The sequence below is a fragment of the Nerophis ophidion genome, linkage group LG26 (assembly GCF_033978795.1).
Source record: "Nerophis ophidion isolate RoL-2023_Sa linkage group LG26, RoL_Noph_v1.0, whole genome shotgun sequence".
In the NCBI taxonomy this organism is placed as follows: domain Eukaryota; kingdom Metazoa; phylum Chordata; class Actinopteri; order Syngnathiformes; family Syngnathidae; genus Nerophis; species Nerophis ophidion.
The window spans coordinates 25,053,917-25,075,728 of record NC_084636.1 but is presented as its reverse complement, the minus strand read 5'-3'; the positions used below and the strand labels follow the sequence as shown (position 1 = coordinate 25,075,728).

At 39.8% G+C, this 21,812-nt stretch overlaps 1 protein-coding gene across 1 annotated transcript in view; it reads left to right on the top strand.

Annotated features, from left to right (window-relative positions):
* Positions 1-2,737: 2,737 nt before the first annotated feature.
* Positions 2,738-21,812, top strand: part of map2k2a (mitogen-activated protein kinase kinase 2a) — a 28,052-nt gene continuing 8,977 nt past the window's right edge. The window contains exons 1-6 of the mRNA XM_061888559.1: positions 2,738-3,541; positions 5,776-5,986; positions 10,650-10,796; positions 10,860-10,937; positions 11,020-11,071; positions 18,594-18,718. Coding sequence (XP_061744543.1) covers positions 3,453-3,541; positions 5,776-5,986; positions 10,650-10,796; positions 10,860-10,937; positions 11,020-11,071; positions 18,594-18,718 — 702 coding nt within the window. The 5' untranslated portion in view covers positions 2,738-3,452. The remainder of the gene's footprint in view (positions 3,542-5,775; positions 5,987-10,649; positions 10,797-10,859; positions 10,938-11,019; positions 11,072-18,593; positions 18,719-21,812) is intronic.

Below are 21,812 nucleotides of genomic sequence, written 5' to 3'. Positions count from 1 at the left end.
TTCAGACCGAGAAAACGACAATTTCCCCATTAATTTGAGCGAGGATGAAATATTTGTGAACGAGGAAAGTGAGAGTGAAGGACTAGAAAGAAAGAAAAAGAGGAGGGCAGTGGGAGCGATTCAGATGTTATTAGACACATTTACTAGGATAATTATGGAAAATCCCTTATCTGCTTATTGTGTTACTAGTGTTTTAGTGAGATTATATGGTCATACCTGAAAGTCGGAGGGGTGTGGTGATCGCCAGTGTCTCTGAAGCCACGTTTCTCGACGAGGCGAAGCAAAGGCAGCCGTTGGGGCCGGGCTGAGATTTTTTTTTTTCCCCCTCCTCCATGGTGGAAGCATCCCACGTTCGGGGGCGGCCAGTCAGAGGAGGCAAGAGAGTCACAGGTGCACGAGGAACGACGCAAGCTCCGCTCATGTCTGAGGATAAGAGCCGACTTATTACCAACATTTTCTCACCGAAACCTGCCGGTTGACATGTAGTCGGGATCCATGTTCGCTTGACCGTTCTGTTCCATAGTAAAGCTTCACCGTCATATTTCGGGAATGTAAACAAGGAAACACCGACTGTGTTTGTGTTGCAAAAGGCAGCCGCAATACACCGCTTCCCACCTACATCTTTCTTCTTTGACGTCTCCATTATTAATTGAACAAATTGCAAAAAATTCAGCAACACAGATGTCCAGAATACTGTGTATTTATGCGATTAAAGCAGACGACTTATAGCTGGGATCGGGGCTGGAACAAAATGTCCGCTACAATCTGTCACGTCACGCGCACGCGTCATCATACGCGACGTTTTCAACAGGATACTTCGCGGGAAATTTAAAATTGCAATTTAGTAAACTAAAAAGGCCGTATTGGCATGTGTTGCAATGTTAATATTTCATCATTGATATATAAACTATCAGCCTGTGTGGTCGGTAGTAGTGGGTTTCAGTAGGCCTTTAAGTAAGTAATAAGTAAGTAAATATAATAAAAATTAAAAAAACACCACACCCCCATTGTTTACCTGTATCTCACCTATTTTGTAAGGGGCGCCGGAAGTTGGCAGACCCGTCAGCGATCCTGTTCTGTCTCCCTGTAATGTTTGTCTGCTAATAAAGTATTTTTTAATTTTGATTCTGATTCTGAAGCCATTTATTATAGCAGTACCGAATGTGCATAAACTTTCAGTACTCTGACGCCGCCGCTAGATGGCAGTAAATGCCACACCGCCTTGACCAGTGCAGATCAACTAAGTGGTGATGATACAGTTAAACTTACAAGCTTACATCACACTAAAATTTTTACTGCATGCCTTTGGTAAGTGAGAATCAATCAATCAATCAATGTTTACTTATATAGCCCTAAATCACTAGTGTCTCAAAGGGCTGCACAAACCACCACGACATCCTCGGTAGGCCCACATAAGGGCAAGGAAAACTCACACCCAGTGGGACGTCGGTGACAATGATGACTATGAGAACCTTAGAGAGGAGGAAAGCAATGGATGTCGAGCGGGTCTAACATGATACTGTGAAAGTTCAATCCACAATGGATCCAACACAGTCGCGAGAGTCCAGTCCAAAGCGGATCCAACACAGCAGCGAGAGTCCCGTTCACAGCGGAGCCAGCAGGAAACCATCCCAAGCGGAGAAGAGGTTTTAAAATATTTAGCGCATGCTTCCTTTTACCGCATGCCTTTGGTAAGCGCAGGAGTGAGAAGAGGTTTTAAATTAATTAGTGCCCCGGCGGCAATTTTTTGATTTTTCAGTCTGTGGCCCTCAGTGGAAAAAGTTTGGACACCCCTGATTATAGCAGTACCGAATGTGCATAAACCTTCAGTACTCTGACGCCGCCGCTAGATGGCAGTAAATGCCACACCACCTTGACCAGTGCAGATCAACTAAGTGGTGATGATACAGTTAAACGTGAGCTACACTGCGGGGTGTTATTGTTAAACTCTTTGTGTCTTAATATATTTAGTGAAAAAAGATAATTGGGAGTAAAAAAAAAAAAAAAAAAACATTTGACTTGCTTTTGGAGGAGCGAATGGCTCTCCTTGTAGGTTATTCCAAGCCTTCGGTGCTGAAAATAATAACCATTATTAAATTGTTTTTAATTAAATGTGCTTTTCAGGATGGTATCCTTACATCACACTCAATTTTTTACTCCATGCCTTTGGTAAGCGCAGGAGTGAGAAGAGGTTTTCACTTACCGTATTTCCTTGAATTGCCGCAGGGCATATAGTATGCGCCTGCCTTGAATTACTGCCGGGTCAAACTCGCTTCGCAAAATAATTAGCGCATGCTTAGTATTACCGCCTGGTCAAACTCGTAACGTCACGAGTGACACTTCCCCTGTCATCATTTTCAAAATGGAGGAGGCTGATTTCAATACCGGTAATTTGAAATCGCATAAAGGGAAGAAGATCAAGAGCTATTCAGTAGGATTTAACGTCCAAGCTTACATCACACTCAAATTTTTACTGCATGCCTTTGGTAAGTGCCGGAGTGAGAAGAGGTTTTAAAATATTTAGCGCATGCTTACTTTTACCGCATGCCTTTGGTAAGCGCAGGAGTGAGAAGAGGTTTTAAATTAATTAGTGCCCCGGCGGCAATTTTTTGATTTTTCAGTCTGCGGGCCCTCAGTGGAAAAAGTTTGGACACCCCTGATTATGGCAGTACTGAATGTGCATAAACCTTCATTACTCCGACGCCGCCGCTAGATGGCAGTAAATGCCACACCGCCTTGACCAGTGCAGATCAACTAAGTGGTGATGATATAGTTAAACGTCTTCTACACTGCGGGGTGTTATTGTTAAACTCTTTATTTTGTTAATATATTCAGTGAAAAAAGCTAATTGGGAGTAAAAAAAAAAAAAACATAGGACATGCTTTCGGAGGAGCGAATGTCTCTCGTAGTGGGTGTCACTCAGGCCGGCTGCTTCCTGCATTGACGGAGCAACGCTCGAAGAAGCCTTAAGCGGTGCTGCACGCCTCTCAATTGCCCGAATCTGAAAGACGCGGGGTGGGGACGCCAGACGACTCCCGGTGGTAAAAAAAACAAAAAAAAACTAAATTACAAAAGAAATTAAAAAAAAAAAACGTGTCGGGTCTCCCTGCTGACTATTTCCGGTAGTTGCTACTAGCGACCTAGCTCGGTGGCTAATGCTAGTTAGCAGGTCGAGAACCTCCTAAAAGCATACAAATAGCAATGTTCTCGCTCCTAATTCTCTAGATACCATTTAAAAACAACATTTCTGATTAGAACACGTCGTAATGTTACGTTTTAGCCCAGCATTGGACTGACATGCTCCTGGTAATCCACTCGCTTACGTTAGCCGGCTAGCCACCCTGAGTCGATCCTCTTGATTTACAACGAGGGAGAAAAAAAGGAGACATTTCCTCAACACTTTTTTTAGACCCTTTTTGAGATTTAGAATTTTTTTTTATTTGATTTCGGAGATGGCTCCTAAAAGAAGACCCGTTCCGCTGAACATTACGCCCATAGGAGAAGGACAGGCCACTTCTAATACCATTGGTGCTGCATCGGAGTGAGTACTATTCTTTTATTATCAGAATGCAACAAAACTGCCTATTTTTCTTCTGTTTTAGGGCACACAACATGTATATATGTATATATATATATATATATATATATATATATATATATATATATATATATATATATATATATATATATATATATATATATAGCGACTTGTCCAGGGTGTACCCCGCCTTCTGCCCGATTGTAGCTGAGATAGGCGCCAGCGCCCCCCGCGACCCCAAAAGGGAATAAGCGGTAGAAAATGGATGGACATATATATATATATATATATATGATGGCTTCATCGGGCGGGATCTTCAGCTCTCACTGGATCGGTTTTCAGCCGAGTGTGAAGCGACCGGGATGAGAATCAGCACCTCCAAGTCCGAGTCCATGGTTCTCGCCTGGAAAAGGGTGGAATGCCATCTCCGGGTTGGGGAGGAGACCCTGCCCCAAGTGGAGGAGTTCAAGTACCTAGGAGTCTTGTTCACGAGTGGGGGAAGAGTGGATCGTTAGATCGACAGGCGGATCGGTGCGGCGTCTTCAGTAATGCGGACGTTGTACCGATCCGTTGTGGTGAAGAAGGAGCTGAGCCGGAAGGCAAAGCTCTCAATTTACCGGTCGATCTACGTTCCCATCCTCACCTATGGTCATGAGCTTTGGGTCATGACCGAAAGGATAAGATCACGGGTACAAGCGGCCGAAATGAGTTTCCTCCGCCGTGTGGCGGGGCTCTCCCTTAGAGATAGGGTGAGAAGCTCTGCCTTCCAAGAGGAGCTCAAAGGAAAGCCGCTGCTCCTCCACATCGAGAGGAGCCAGATAAGGTGGCTCGGGCATCTGGTCAGGATGCCACCCGAACGCCTCCCTAGGGAGGTGTTTAGGGCACGTCCAACCGGTAGAAGGCCACGGGGAAGACCCAGGACACGTTGGGAAGACTATGTCTCCCGGCTGGCCTGGGAACGCCCCGGGATCCCCCGGGAAGAGCTAAACAAAGTGGCTGGGGAGAGGGAAGTCTGGGCTTCCCTGCTTAGGCTGTTGCCCCCGCGACCCGACCTCGGATAAGCGGAAGATGATGGATGGATATACTTTATTAGGGTTAGCTAAACCAGTGATTTTCACCTTTTTGTCAGAGATCTACCCCCTGTGAAAATGTTTTTAATTCAAGTACCCCCTAATCAGAGCAAAGCATTTTTGGTTGAAAAAAAGAGATAAAGAAGTAAAATACAGCACTATGTCATCAGTTTCTGATTTATTAAATTGTGTAACAGTGCAAAAATATTGCTCATTTTTAGTGGACTTTCTTTAACTATTTGGAAAAATCAATCAATCAATGTTTATTTATATAGCCCTAAATCACAAGTGTCTCAAAGGGCTGCACAAACCACTACGACATCCTCGGAACAACCCACATAAGGGCAAGGAAAACTCACATCCAGTGGGCAAGGAGAACTCACACCCAGTGGGATGTCGGTGACAATGATGACTATGAGAACCTTGGAGAAGACCACATATGTGGGCAACCCCCCTCCCTCCCCCTCTAGGGGACCGAAAGCAATGGATGTCGAGCGGGTCTAACATGATACTGTGTAAGTTCAATCCATAGTGGATCCAACACAGCCGCGAGAGTTCAGTTCAAAGCGGATCGAAGTTTTTAGATATACAAATAATTAAAAACTTACTTAAAATAAACAAGTGATTCAATTATAAATACATATTTCTACACATAGAAGTAATCATCAACTTAAAGTTAAATTACCAAGTTAAAGTAACAATGATTGTCACACACAAACTAGGTGTGGCGAAATTATTCTCTGCATTTTACCCATCACCCTTGATCACCCCCTGGGAGGTGAGGGGAGCAGTGGGCCGCAGCAGTGGCCGCGCCCGGGAATCATTTTTGGTGATTTAACCCCCAATTCCAACCCTTGATGCTGAGTGCCAAGCAGAGAGGTAATGGGTCCCATTTTTTATAGTCTTTGGTATGACTCGGCCGGGATTTGAACCGAGGGTCCTTGGTTCAATATATATATATACACACACACGTCATGCTTTGGAGCCCCTGCCTTGAAAGAAAATAATGTTTGCCTTGGTGCCATAAGATATGAGCCTTCCTTTAAGGCAACACTTGCCTTGACCTTAAAAAGTAAAAATTTAGGCCTGATTATCGCTTATCCGTAGTACATAACAGTGGATGGTGCACCCACGATCAAGTTCTGAGCAAAGCTATTCTCTCCCCAGAGCAAATCTTGAGGCCTTACAGAAGAAGCTGGGAGAGCTGGATCTGGATGAGCAGCAAAAGAAACGACTGGAAGCCTTCCTCACCCAGAAAGCCCAAGTGGGAGAGCTCAAGGACGAGGACTTCGACCCCATCTGCGAGCTGGGTGCCGGCAATGGAGGGGTGGTTAACAAAGTCCGTCACAAGCCGTCGGGTCTGGTCATGGCTCGTAAGGTGAGAAGGAACGCTCATTTATCATAGGTGAACATTGGACCTTGTCTTTGTGCTCAACTCAAATAGATGATCCTCTTTATTCAGTCAGAGGCTACTAATAACAAAACAAATCATAAAGTTTGAAGAATAACATTGCAATATTCCAAGAAAAAGTAATACTATTACAGGAAAGAAATTGTAACAAGAAAATTCATCGTGAGAGTAATGTAATCTTCCTAAAAAAAAAGCGGTGAAATAATGTAACAGAAAAATGTTGTAAAGTTATAAAAATATTGTAATGTTGCAAGAAAAATTTCAGAAGAAAGTTGCATGCTTAAAATAATTACAGTATAATGTATTTTGTGGAGAAGGAATAAGACACTCTGCTGCTGGCCACAGCCATTATATTCTCACAGTATGAAGCAGATAGCTTATACTTAATGTCCAAATATGTACGTCTACATTATGTAAAAAAAAATATAGTAAAACACAACGGTCGAAGGCATTTTTCAATGAGTTCCTCACATTGTACCAATATTTGTAAGTCAGAAGAGACAAAAATCCTCATAGGTCCCATCTAAGATATGGAAATGTGTAGTGCAGCATTGTGAGAAAAATGTCGGAATGTTAATAGAAAAAAAGATGTGATGATGTGAGAATGCCAATAAAAAAGAATATAGTTACAGATATAATGTAATGTTGCAAGGATTTAATCTTACAGGAAGAAAAAGTTGTCTCAATTACTCAAGATTGATGTAATACTGTGAGGTAAAAAAAGAAGACTTAAGAGAAGAAAGGTTATTGTCACCAAGAAACAGCTTTAACGTTTTGAGAAAAGTGGCATAATCTTACGAGGAAAAAGTGGTAACTTTATGAGAAAAATGGCAGAAAAGAAAAAAAGTTGTAATGATGTGAAAGAAATGAGAAAAAAAAGTTGCAGAAGCAATGTAATGTTGCCAGGAATGAAGTGAAAAGTAATAATGCAGTATTTTGAGAAAAAAGTTATATTGTTATGGAAGCGTTGTAGTGTTATGAAGAAAAAGTTGTAACGTTACGGGAAACATGTTGTACTGTTTTTCAGGAAAAATATGACAATATGAATGAAAATTGGGAATTTTACAATATATCAGGGGTGGTGGTGCCCATTAGGTAGATCGCGAGCTAACATTTGATCGTGGAGGGTGTCGGCCGATTGCAAGGAATTGGAAAAAAAAAAAGGCCTAAAATTAGCCTTCATCAATTTTCATTTGATTGGCATTCACGGCACCCGAAGATCTTGTCAGATGGCTGCTGCGAGTTCAGTATGAAGAAAAAAAAACGACAGGCAGGAACGCCAGAAGCACATTTTGCCAGACTCTCTCTGTAGCGGGCATCAAAATTCTAATGATCGATTGCACAGATTCTGTCTTCACAATACAATTGATGCTCTTTCTTGTCTACGCGAACAATATAAGGGTCTAAGAAAACGAGCACACATAAATTACAGAGCTACGGAGTTAACTCCAATGTATTTTTGTAAAGTTTATAAAAGCGAGTATGGAAGCTGGACAAATAAAAAGCTCAAAACAACCACTTCCACGTGGTATTTGAAAGAGAGGAGGAGTTTTTTTCCCTCCACAATGTAAATTTGAAGTTGTGGAACTCGGCACTACTGTAAATCCTGTCTGATTACGATGCAAGTCATCAGAATAAATTAATACACCAACTTGTATTATTGTCTTGAAGAAATAATTTCTATATGCGTTAAACATCTTTGTATTTTTATTAAACACCTTTAACATGTTAACAAAAACATCATATATATAGATATATATACATAAATATATATATATATATATATATATATATACACGCACGCACACACACACTGTATGTGGTAGATCAGCTCGAATGGGGGTTTGATAAGTAGCTTGCCTGCTGAAAAAGTGTGGGCACCCCTGCAATTAAGAAAAAGGTGTAAAGAAAAAACACACAAAAAGAAGTATATTGTGATTAAAGTTGTTGTGTTGCAGAATAACGTAAAACTAAAAGAAAAAAATGTATTATCACTATGAAAGCGTGTTATTATGAGAATATTGTAATAGCATCGGAAAATGACGGAATGTGATTTACAAGAACAAAGTTGCAATTATATAAGGAAAAGGAGCTTTCTTTTACAAATATAGGTAAAACATTTCAAGAAAAATGGTGTATGCTGCTAAAAAAAGTTGCAACAATGGGAGAAAAACAATAAAAAAGTTAAGTTGCATAAATAATGTACTTGTACAATTTTAAGAAAAAAAGTAAAGTTACCTGACTAAAATAAAAAGTTATGATGTAATATTGTGAGGAGAAAGTGGCAATTATATTTAAGTGTCATGAAAAGATCAAATATATTCGCAGACATGAGAGTGGTCTGTGAAGAACTGGAATTGTACAAGAAAAAGGTTGAAAGATTAGATAAAAGTTGTAATTTTACTTTAAGAATAACGTGATATTACCCCAAAAATATATTTATGAGAATAACATCAGACGAAAGTTGTAATCAAAAATATTTAATAACAAAAATTAATAATAATTTAGTAGTGTTTTTCTGTACTTTTCTTGATGCAGCAACCCTTAATAGATTTGATTACATGATTGCAACTAGCAGGGGAAAAATCGTTTTACTCAATGGACGGCTGAAAAATCAAAATGTAAACATAATCCATCTCTAAGTACCTCTGTAACTTTACACGCCAAGGTATACCCTACATGTAAACGATCGTAGGGCAACGCCACGGCAAGACCAATCCCGCCACAACTTCAAAATAGGTTTTTCTATTTATTTTTCATGGATAACATTTTTTAACATGAAAACTAATTTAAAGGATATAATGTAACAATGGACGTATTGTATATAGTCTATTTATGTATTATTGGCTATAATAAGTTTGAAAAACAGCTCAAATATAATAAAAATGTTCCTTGTTGCTTTATTTAGAAAAAAAACAAAAAAACGTGCATCTAAATCGCCTGTCAGTAACTCGTCAGCAGTTGATCGCACACCGAAAGTAAGTTGACACCCAGCAAAAGTAAGTAGAGAAAATTGAAGAGAAAGGTATTTTAAACTGATAAATGCATTTCTTGTTCAAGCTTGTGTAAACTACTCTAATTATTTTGACATTACTATCAACAATAATTTAACTTCTACTCTGTCATGTGTGTCTTTGAACCACCGTTTGGACGTCCCCAAGTGGAGTGTGCACTCCCACATTCCAAAAATATGGATGTTAGCCTCATTGGAGACTGCAAATTGTCCATAGATATGAATGTTAGGGTTATTCACCGTTTATATACAGTACATGTGCCTGCGATTGTCCATGCTAATTTGAGTTAGCTTGTCTATGCGCTAATCCCTTGTACGTTAATATTAAGATAGCCATCCTGCATAATTGTATTGCTTTTTTCAGTTAATTCCAAATTATATTATTAATCTAACATGATTCCTATGTGTATTTGCACTTAATTTGTATATACAATGTACTTTCTTTAGTGTGGTTAGTTTGACAGTGACTTTATTGTGAAGACTATCAACAAAACAATTTAAGTTATTTTTTTCCAAATATAATTCAAAGGACTGTCTACATATTTGGCAAAACTCAATTGCAACATTCAGGGAGGGCAGAATAAAGCGTAGCCTGTGCAACTTTTACAATAAACAACAATAGAAACTGCATTAAACAAAGAGCACAGTCTAGAAAGTCAAATGTCTTGTGTTAAAGCTGATTGTGATTGTGATTCTGATGATATAAGAAAAGAAATGTTTATATAATTAATGATATTGTTAATAAGTAACACTAATTTGTTTTTAGATACACATAAAACATTTGTTTAGCCTTTTTAAAGAAAATATATCCATCATTGCAAATCAAAATTATGTCATATGCAGTATATGAAGACGTCACATTGACCGAGCCACGCCCCCTTATATTGTAAATAAAGTAATGCAGACAGTTCTAAAATGTGGCTGACTGCAGCAAGCAACCTCACGGAGCGATCTGACCCTCTCTTTTATAAAGAGGCTCTTATGTTCCAGTTTTGCACACATTTCCATTAATTTAATAAACGTGAGAATTAATTTGACTGTTTCTTATTACAAATGCGCAGTTTTTTTTAAAGTTGCTGTTGATAGACGCTTATTTTGTGAAACAAAAAGAAATGTAAAACTGCATCAATATACATAAATTAAAAATGAATCAATAATCGATCTTTAATTAAATCGTAATCGTTATCGAATCGTGAGGTGCCCAAATATTCCTTCTAGTACAAAGTAATATTTAAAAACAATAAATGCTTAGCCATGGTAACAGATAAAATACTAAGACTAATACACTATCAGTGAAGCATAAGAAACATAAAACATGCAATATAGTGAGTTTTCTTTCAGTCTATTTTAGTGATATAAAAAACTAATTGATGAAAATATTTCATTGTGTGTATAAGTACTTTTTGAGCACATTCAACAATAACGTGATTATGATAACTGATCATTTTGGTCATGATAACCGTTATTCTGTAGTATTTTGCAAGGAATGTGAAGGGGTTCACTGAGGGCATTCTGCTGCCTTCACAGGACTCGCAAATGCTTCTTTAGTTTTGATAATGCAGGCATGTTTAATTGTAAGCTATTTCAGTCTCCTTCATCCATCCTGCCCTGTCTCAGTTGATTCACTTGGAAATCAAGCCGGCCATCAGGAACCAGATCATCAGAGAACTGCAAGTCCTACATGAATGCAACTCCCCGTACATTGTGGGTTTCTACGGCGCCTTCTACAGTGACGGCGAGATCAGCATCTGTATGGAGCACATGGTGAGACGCGACAATGATTGTCCTATTTCTTCAACAGAACAGTATGTGTCTTCTCCACAATAGGATGGTGGATCCTTGGACCAGGTTCTAAAAGAGGCCCGAAAAATTCCAGAGGAAATCCTTGGGAAAGTTAGCATAGCTGTATGTATTGCAGTCATTTTATGACATGTGACTTGCATACTAGTATGTGTCAAATATACCTCTTGTTTATTGTTTTCACCAGGTTTTAAGAGGTCTGGCATACCTGCGAGAGAAGCACCAGATCATGCACAGAGGTAACTATAGTGTTTTTATATATTAGGGGTTATTGGGACAGTATCTTAGCAAATGAAGTGTCTCAGGTCAGTGGTACTCCAAGACAGAGTTGTTTGTGAGCTCCAGCGGTAATTACAGCCTCTCAAATATGATTATGAACAACCTCACCCTGTGCGCCCTTCCCTCCCTTCATGCCATCTCTTTAGTCAGTCACTCCCTTACTTGTCTTGGAGAGTCACACCTCAAAGGAAAAAAGCGTCCCCCCCCCTCCCTAAATGCCGTCTCTTTTGTCAGTCACTCCCTTATTTGTCTTGGAGAGTCACACCTCAAACGACAAAAGGCAAGGCGTGATTTGGCACTGTTATGTACGTAATTATTTCTACCCTACTGAATCTTTCTAAATGGGTAACTGGGTTGTACTTGTATAGCTCGTATACCCTCTTAAGGCCGAGGCTGTTTGTTTACATGAGTTTTTTTATTTCTCTTTGCTATTAGGGCTTATTGGACCCTAATTAAGTACTTTGAAGGTAGAAAAGCGCTATACAAGTACAACCCATTTACCATTTACCATTTAATTCAAATAAAAACTAAAAATCATCTTTTTATATGATGTACTTAGTCCATAAGTAATAAACGTGTACTTCATGTGTAGTGACGTGCTAATTTTTATATATACACTTTTTTTTCCAAATTCCATTGCATGTTTGACTTTTCTGACACCACCAGATAGCAGTATAAGTGTCCATATGTCAGCATAAGACCCCCATTTAGTAGTGTACACAATTTTTTAAATAAGAGCTAAAAGGTGATGTCCATGCATGTGGCCACAAAGGCCTTCAGAGGATACTCAGGCCCCTTCCACACTAAGTTATCCAGGGTAAATCCCACCTAACCTTATGCTCGTCCACACAAGTGGACAAGCATAAGTGTGGTGGTGGTGGTCGTTTAAGACCGCCGGCGCAACGCGACCTAGTACGCATGCGCAGAAAATGCGCACGTCATAGTCACCTTCAATGTTGCTTTGTGTGCAAGTTCTTAAACTAAATGTAACTTATCTGAACAATATCCAAATGTTGTGGTATTTAAATTAACTGGAATCCAGTGCGCTTTGGGGCCCTATTGTAGTGAATCACACCTGAGCCATCATTAATTAATCAAATCTTTATTGGACATGAGAAAGTAAACAAAGTGATAAAGAACATTTTACATCAGTCAGTCTAGGGATCTAGATGTCTGGTCAGGACACTCCTCACTCTTTTGCCTTCACCTTCATTGTCCATTCGTTTTTGGTGACTTTATATACTCTGAACCGAGACGTAGAGTCAGCGACATACATGGCGGACAATAACTGATACAGTCTACTTTGCCAGTCCAAATGCATTCGATGTGTTCCGTAGTCTTCCCTCGTACACATGCTACCTTTTTTATCACATCCACGGGAGCCCGCATTCTCGTTGTATCTCCTTCGACAAATGGACAAAGTTTTTCGATAAGTAGAATCACAACTGACCTGGACATTGAAAGTTGTCTTGCAGTCTGAGAAGTGTTATATCCGAAATAGCTGGAATCACTTTCTCTTAAGATAATCATGTGTGATTTCCACAAGCATCTGTACATGTAGAGGAAGGAGAAACATGTGCATGTCTGAACGACTCGCCTCCATATTTCTAGTGTTTACATCCTAGTGGAAATAGGTTGTTATGAAGCTGACTGTGGTGCTTTTTTTCTGACGTCACCTCCTGTGTGGTGCGCGGTCTTTCTGGCGTCACTTTCTCTCCGAACTCAGATTGTAAACGATCGATGAATCCATACAAAGCTAAGAGCCGGTGACTCAAGAAATACACGGCGCACTTAGCTGTGTAAAAAAATATCCAAGGAGGCGAACCTTAAACGATGGTTTAGCGTGGCTGAATCGGGGCTTTGGCTAAATAATTATTCGTTTAAGGGGTTATCGGGCTTAGTGTAGACATAGCCCCTTGGTACCTTCAAGGTGCTCAAAGCGCTTTCACACTATTTCCACATTCACCCATTCACAGACACATTCTAACCATGACCCTTTGGGAGTAGGGGTGAAGTGTCTTACTCAAGGACACAACAGACGTGACTGGCATTGCGGAACCAGGAACCCTCAGGTGGCTGGCACTCCAATCGAGCCACACCGTCTTCTACTGTGCAACTGTAATTATATTGAGCTAATAATGTACTGTAAGTACACTTTAGTTAGTACCCTATTTTATTGTCCGAAATGTTGGTGACTAGAATTTCAAAACTTATTTTCCCATAGTAATTAAAAAAAATCAATAATTCTTATAGTCATAAGACTTGTGTGTATTTTAGAATTAACATTTAATTCTTAACTGCGATACAAGTGTAAAAATAAGATAACCACTGTGAATATTCTGTAATCTTTGATACATGTTATTTTCCCTACATTCAAAACACTTCCTTGTGGTCTACATAACATGTAATGATGGGTCTTTGATCCAAATTGTGCACAGATTTGGTTTTACGGACCATCTTCAAGCCGCATTCTGACTGTCTCTTCAGAATGTGCCCTTTTGTGGGTGGTCTTATTTACGTCCCGAAGCCCACCACCAGGCCAAACACTCTTCAACTGCGTCTCCACCCCGTCAGCCATGTTGTAGGTTTTAGTGCTGCCATAAGTAGTCTCCTGATAGATATTAATTTGAACTACACACTACATTGTATTAGAAATGATAACAGTAGAGGGTCTTAGCATGCATGTGCATGTACAGGCCAGTCTGCCCCACGACAAGAGGATAGAGAAAAATAAGGAATATAATAACTACAACTTTGGACTACAACTGAATGCGCAAAGCTCTTCAGATAAACCTGTAGCATATATGGAGATACAGTATGTTGATGTAACTAAGGCAAACTGTGTCACTAGAATCTCAAATTCCAAACGGGTCATTTGGAAAGAAGAACAAGTGGTTTATTGATATCTCTGCCAGGCCTCCATGTTTTGGATTTAAATTTTCAGGAGTTATGGGAACCCCAAATACAATAAAACAGGTTTCAAAAGGTAAGAAAAAATGGTTTTGCATAATATGACCCCTTTATTGACCTAGCAGTTAGCATATTGGCCAAGAAGTCAGGGGTTTGAGGGTCAAATGCCTGTTGGAACCTATCTGTTTAGAGTTTGCAGGTTCTCCCTGTGCTTACGTAGGCGTTACGTTCTGTGTGTGAATGCTTGTTTTTCTATATCTGCCCTGGGATCAACTGGCAGCACGTCTAAGGTCTAACTCATCTTTCATCCATCCATTTTCTACCGCTTATTCCCTTTTGGGGTTGCGGGGGGTGCTGCTGCCTATCTCAGCTGCAATCGGGGGGAAGGCGGGGTACACCCTGGAGAAGTCGCCACCTCATCGCAGGGCCAACACAGACAACATTCACACTAGAGATGCGCGGATAGTAGGGGTGTAACGGTACACAAAAATTTCGGTTCGGTACGTATCTCGGTTCAGAGGTCACGGTTTGGTTCATTTTCGGTACAGTAAGAAAAAAACAAAATATACATTTTTTGATTACTTATTTAAACAAATTTGCTAAATCTTCCACCAAAAATAATTTTCTTAGTGGAATATTTGATGTGAAGTAATCGGAAACTTGGATAGGTCAATAATTCATAATAACATTGATTTTGATTCAATATTATGTTTTAAACAATGACAGTTTGAAAGAAAAAAAAAACAGCTTTGTTTTATTAGTAAACGTTGCGAGTTTTTCTAAATTACATTTAGCCTTTAAGATTTTTTATTTCACTTTCGTTTATGTTTTTGTTTATTTGAATAGTATTTTTAGAATGTGCCTTGGGCCTTTAAAACATTAGCTGTGTGCCGCAAATAGTCTCCAGGGACACTTTTGAAACCCCTGCTATAAATAATAAAAAAATAAATCTGATTAGTCAAAGGATAAAAAGCAGAGCCTGGCGACGCATGCGCGTTTATCATAACTCTCTCGCTCTCTCTGTCTCTGCCCCTCCCTTACAAATGTTAACGCTGTGTGCACCACTTTTTTTTTTGTTAACCCCTTATTAACCCTGAACGTACATTGAAAATACACACAACCATAACTTAAAATGCCGGACATTTGAGGCATTTAAGAAACTCCACCTGGACAGCTCCACAAAGAAGACATATCCCGTGAAAAGAGGAGGTGTGGTCAGTCTATCATAGCCCAGTCGTTGCTAGCATGCCGTGTGTTGTTTTTTTTTTGATTGATTGAAACTTTTATTAGTAGATTGCACAGTACAGTACATATTCCGTACAATTGACCACTAAATTGTAACACCCCAATAAGTATTTCAACTTGTTTAAGTCGGGGTCCACGTAAATTAATTCATGGTGCCTCGGTGTGCATTGTTTACACAACGTGCAATACGCTAATTATATGTCCGTGTCGTTCGGTTCACCTGCGAACCGAACCGAAATCCCCGTACCGAAACGGTTCAATACAAATACACGTACCGTTACATCCCTAGCGGATAGGTAATTATTTCATCCGCAACCGCATCACAATAGTAGTCATCCACCCGCCATCCACCCGAACCAACATTTTATCAAAACCACAACTGCCCGCCACCCGCCCATTGTTATATATCTAACATAGACGATGCAAGGCATTAGTGAGGTTAGAAAGTGTAACTCCCTCCAAATAACACAGACACAATGGCTTTCTTGAACTGATTTATATGAAGGCTTCCTTTCCCTTGAAATTCACCGTGAAAACTGTAATAAATAAAGCACGTTACAAACGTAAAAATAATAACATGCAAAGCATGTGGATCAAACATTTTACCAAGTAAAATACCAACAAATGACAAACAAATACCTTGTTGACCTGCATGCTTCTTTTAGGAGGAAATTGTGATCTTCTGGCTCTTATAGCCCAAATGCTTAAAGTCCTTGTGACACTTTTTAGTCTTTGTTACGATCAGTGGTTCTCTTTCTCCCTTCTCATTGCATCTAAAAAATGTGTACTAATACCCGGAAGTAGCTTCATTACATCCGTCGACAGACCAAACGAGACACTTCAAAATAAAAGTATGCCCACATACTGTTTCAAAGAGAGCTGCTCGTTTTTCATATGTGGGTAACAACATTTAACTATTTATAAATGGTTGATTTATATAGGCTAGTAAGGTAAAGTGTTGTACCTGACAAGTTTCGGCTACCTTGCTTCTGCAGCCTTCATCAGAGGTGTCACGTGATGTTAGCGTGACGTTGTCTGTGACGTGTTATATGGATTGTACCATCAAGTGTTGTTAGGTACAACACTTTACCTTACTAGCCTACAAAAATCAACCATTTATAAATACTCGTCAGTAGACTAAATGAACCTCTTCAACATAACATTTAACTATGTATATATATTTCCGAATTGGTTCAACTGCCACCCGCCCCAATCTATTTAAAATCTATTTTTTCATCATGTCACCCGCCTGACCCGCAGTTTATCTGCGGACACCGCGGTTGTGACCACAAACCACGCATCTCTAATTCACACTCACATTCAAACACTAGGGCCAATTTAGTGTTGCCAATCAACCTATCTCCAGGTGCATGTCTTTGGAAGTGTGAGGAAGCCGGAGTACCCGGAGGGAACCCACGTAGTCACGAGGAGAACATACAAACTCCACACAGAAAGCCCGGGATTGAACCCAGGACTACTCAGGACCTTCGTATTGTGATGCAGACGCACTAACCCCTCTGGCACCGTGCTGCCCCTCTAACTCACCTGTTGCCCAAAATTAGTTACCTGTGACCCTAATGACGACAATATATAAAAGTAAATGAATGAGGGTTTTTTTAATCAGCCTTGGAAAAAACCATATGACCAATGAAAAAATTCTTATTAAAATTGCGTTTTTAATCAATTTAAAAAAAGTTAACCCCCCCTGTAAACCAAAGCAAAAAGGTTTCACCTTTACTTTGACGACACATTACAACGCTCGTGGAGATTTGTTCATTGCACCTTTCTTTGAGTTGTCAAAAGGTACGATGAGAAGATGGTTCTCATGTTACATATTTGATAAACATTGTCAGTTGTCACAAAAGTAAAAAGAAAATAAACATCGTAAAACACACAACAAAATGCTTGGACAGGCACTTCGTTTGGAATGTTTTTCCCCAAAAGCCAGAGAAAAAGAACAACTTTAGAGACATTTTTCCAGGACCTCGGAAGTGTACGATTTTAACATTGTTCCACTTAGGGCTGGGCGATAAAAACGAAAGAGTATATCTCGATACATTTTTACTTAAACTCGATATTCGATAAATATCTTGATATACTTTCCGGTGAAAGTATACATAAAAAGATATTAATTTTTGAGCGAGATTCATTGAAATTTAAGTGAATAACAACTGAACTGTAAACACTCAGTGGCACTTTTATTAACCAACTTAGTCAAGACGGGTATACACTACAGAAAATAAATTAACAATAACATAACATAAATAAAATAGTAAAATAGAAAAATATACTTTCTATGTAAAATAAATAGCAGAGCTCTGCAAATGATACAAAACGCATCAAACTCAGATAACAAAATACATTTGCAGACAGGCACTTTTTAATTCCCAGTCGACGATGTAATGGACTGTCACACACGCCCGGTTCTGTGACTTGACGTAATTGTGCAACTTTGATCTTCCTCACTTCGGCATACATTTTTGGCAGCATTTCTTGTTCGAAATCTGCCCGGCTTGGCAACACGAGAAGAGTTTTGATTTGGGCTTACATGGTAAACAACTCAAATTAATGTTTTTATCCAGACGCATACATTTGTCCAAATGTGGGCAAATAGACACATTGTGGTTTTCCTGGACGTCGGCTACATTGCTAAAATAACAATCTAAAGAAGAGAATCCCTCTTTCACTAGTTTATAAATCGCCCGCTTGAAAATTCCCTCTTCTCTTCTACGTCTCTGTCATTTTGGATGTCTGTTGTGATTTCCCCTTCTGCCTCTGATTGGCCTGTGCCTAATGTTTTGCCCTAATGTCAACCAATCGTGACTCGTCAAAGTAAGCAGCCAACCAATCATGGATTTTCTTATACATGCAAGCACGTCTTGGAAGGAGGAAGGGGAGAGGATTAGTAAGTCATGGAGTGTGAGAAGCGGGTGAGAACAAGGAACACAATAAATAAGCAGTGTTTGGTCATTTTAACGTGAAATAAATTATATAAATATTTTCCTAATTCATATCTTGTTTAAAAATATATCAAAATATCTTACAAACTCGATATGTTGCCCAGCCCCAGTTCCACTTATGACAGCCTATTTGACTTTTGGTTCGTTTTTGCACCCTTTGGTATCATAAAGACTTTGTACTTTGTGCCATGACAGTAAAATTGAATCTAATCTACACAACAAAATCAGGAAGCTTTCTTAGAGCAGTGGATTTATTTGTGACATTTCCTCCTGTACAATCCAAACAAAAGTAGCTGGTACTGTATACTGTATGTGAGTTAATAAGTGTCTGTTTATCAATGCCCCTACCCACTTGCCTGCCACATAGATGTGAAGCCCTCCAACATTCTGGTCAACTCTCGTGGGGAGATCAAGCTGTGCGACTTTGGAGTGAGCGGCCAGCTCATAGATTCCATGGCCAACTCCTTTGTTGGAACGCGTTCCTACATGTCGGTGAGTCAGCTCTGCGCCCCCACCCCGTTTCCTCTGGCCCCAGCCCCACTTTCCTTCCCTTATTTTTCTCTCACATTGCCTCTGCTTGAGGGGCCCCGCCCTCCTCTACCTTCTTCTCACTCCCCTGCCAAGAGGCGAGGGCCATGCCCAGGAGAGCGTTCTTTGGCACATATGTCGGCAACTGTGTTCTTTCGCCGTGTTATTTTGCTTCCCTCGGTCCCCTTCTCTATCATGGACATCTATCTGCTCAATGTAGTACACAAATATTTGAAAGGTTCCATATTATACTGTTTTCAACTATTTTAAGTCTCACGTGTCTGTTGACCCAAAATCTAGCTTTGTTCGACTTAAGTGCTATTTATCTGATACAACATTGTAATTAAGGAGTAGGGATGTGTATTGTTTTCATCAGGAGTCTTCAACCTTTTCCAGGCCAGGAACCCTCAAACTGATCCCGAGAAGGAGCAGGGACCCTCGACTAAAATTGTGATTTAGTTTTACATCAAACTGATCCTAAAGATACGCTGTTATTGTGCAAATAATACAGTATAGCATTGCTAACAGCTATTTGGCAACTTGCGCGATAATCGTAAGCTGGTAATCAGCACCCGTAATTGTGAGCGGACAACTGGTTCGCTAATCGCCAGCTGACAAGGAGTACACTAATCACTAACTGGCAACTTGCGCACTAATCGATAGCCGGTAACCAGCACCCGTAATTGTGAGCGGACAACTGGTTCGCTAATCGCCAGCTGACAAGGAGCACACTAATCACTAGCTGGCAACTGGCGCATTAATTGCTGTCTCTCAGTTAGCGCCATAAACATTAGCTGGCAACAGGCGCTCTAATCGCTAGTTTACAACCAGCACAATAACTACTAGCTGGAAACTGCTGCGCTTATTACTAGCTGACAACTGGCATCCTAATTGTTAGCTGGAAATAATAATAATAATAATTGAATTACCGTATATTACCAAATAGTAGCCTGGGCGTTTATTTCACAAAATCGATTTTGGAGACAGGCGTTTAAAAGAAGCAGGCGGTTATTTGCACAAGGCTTTTATTTATTTTTGCACCAGCCTGCACCAGGCCATTATTTGGTTACAATGGTTACTGTCCAGTTGTTCTCCTGAGTGTAAAGTTGTTCCGACACAGGAATCGATTAGGCCAGCCACTTGTTGCACCAAACACCACCCCGGTGTCTCTTGTGTCACTCGCGGTGGCATACAACTCTTTGGCCTTAATGCGGATCATTTTGCGGGACACACGGTGGTTCAGTCCATGAACGGTGTGGCGCAGTGGGAGAGTGGCCGTGTGCAACCCGAGGGTCCCTGGTTCAATCCCCACCTAGTACCAACCTCGTCACGTCCGTTGTGTTCTGAGCAAGACACTTCACTCTTGCTCCTGATGGGTGCTGGTTAGCGCCTTGCATGGCAGCTCCCTCCATCAGTGTGTGAATGGGTGAATGTGGAAGTAGTGTCAAAGTGTTTTGAGTACCTTGAAGATAGAAAAGTGCTATACAAGTACAACCCATTTAACGTAATGTATCCGCTGACACATTAGCATTAAGCTCGTCGCTCACTTTCTTCCTACCTCCACCAGATAAGCGAGCCCGTTTTCCATCGATTGCCGACTGAGATATTAGTTCTCCCTTTTTTTGTTTCCATTCTTTTACACGTTTTGGGTCAACATTAAACTGCCTGGCCGCTGCCAAACCAGAATTCTGCTCCGCTAGGTTGAACTTTAAGTCAAACTTTCTGTTCTTTTTCCCCCTTAAACTATTCCCGTCCATCAGTTGTGATGTACCGGTATCCTGTTCATTCAACTCACTTCTATTGTTGCTTGCCATGTTGAAACTTTTCCTCGAGGGTTTGTTGTTGTTGTTGTTGTTGTGTGTGTGTTACGCTATATGCGGTGACCCATTGAAATATGTTGATTACCCAGAATCCCCACGTAACATAAGCCATCACTGCACAGATTTCGTTAAGCCTTTGGTTGTCATGTAACTCTCAGGACTCCACGCGTCTGCTGTTACTGTGATTACCAGGATTACTGCACTTTTGCTTTTCATTTTAGCTAATAAATTAGGCTTAATGAAGTCAATATGATTTCAATCTAAATTATGCGAATAACAGTCCATGGGCGGCTATTTGGACATAGGTGGTTATTAGGAAGAGGCGGTTGATTCACAAAATGGGGTTAGACCCCGGGCGGCTACTAGGACATGGGTAGTTATTTGCCCAAGGGCGTTTATTTGGTAATATACGGTACATTACAATGTATTGGATACATGTTAATGTGTATTTAAAGACATTTAAATTTGTGGAAATATTGAATGGTGAATATAAAAAAATATATAATTACAATAATTCTAATCAACTAAAAAATTTTACAATCTCAATGCAGTAACTCTGGTTTACAGGTTAACCAGCACCAGGACCAAATCGGTACTAAAAAATCCAACCATCCATCCGGCGGTGTGGGTGGGGGGAGGGAGACGCTCAGGAGGAAGGCAGGGTACAACTTGGACCAGTCGCCATCCCATATATACAGTATATATATATATATACAGTATATATATATATATATATATATATATATATATATATATATATATATATATATATATATATATATATATATATATATATATATGTATATATATATAATTTAATTTTTTTATTTTTTTAATTACATTTTGTGACATTCAAGTTGAACATATTATTAATTTAAATACTTCAATGTTATAAACGAAATGATAACTAAGTAATACATTCAAAAGTAATAACATCTACAAGAAATGTTCATTAATATTGCAACGATACAGAACGGGCAAAAACATTTTTGAGTTGTAATGTTTAATTCTTAATATTCCGGGTGTTCCTGAATGCATCCTCGCTCACTAAATGGTGCATAATGAAGAATGGCTGTGTTGTTGTTGTGGATACTGGCTAGGCTCGCTGCCGTGCTAACAGCGTTATAAGGGCTGCTGTTGACATGTTAATGTCGGTAATAAAGCTTAAGATGATCGTCAGACACTGTGTGCTTCTGTCGGGACTCTGCATTACTTACAAAATGTTACTAGCACAATAT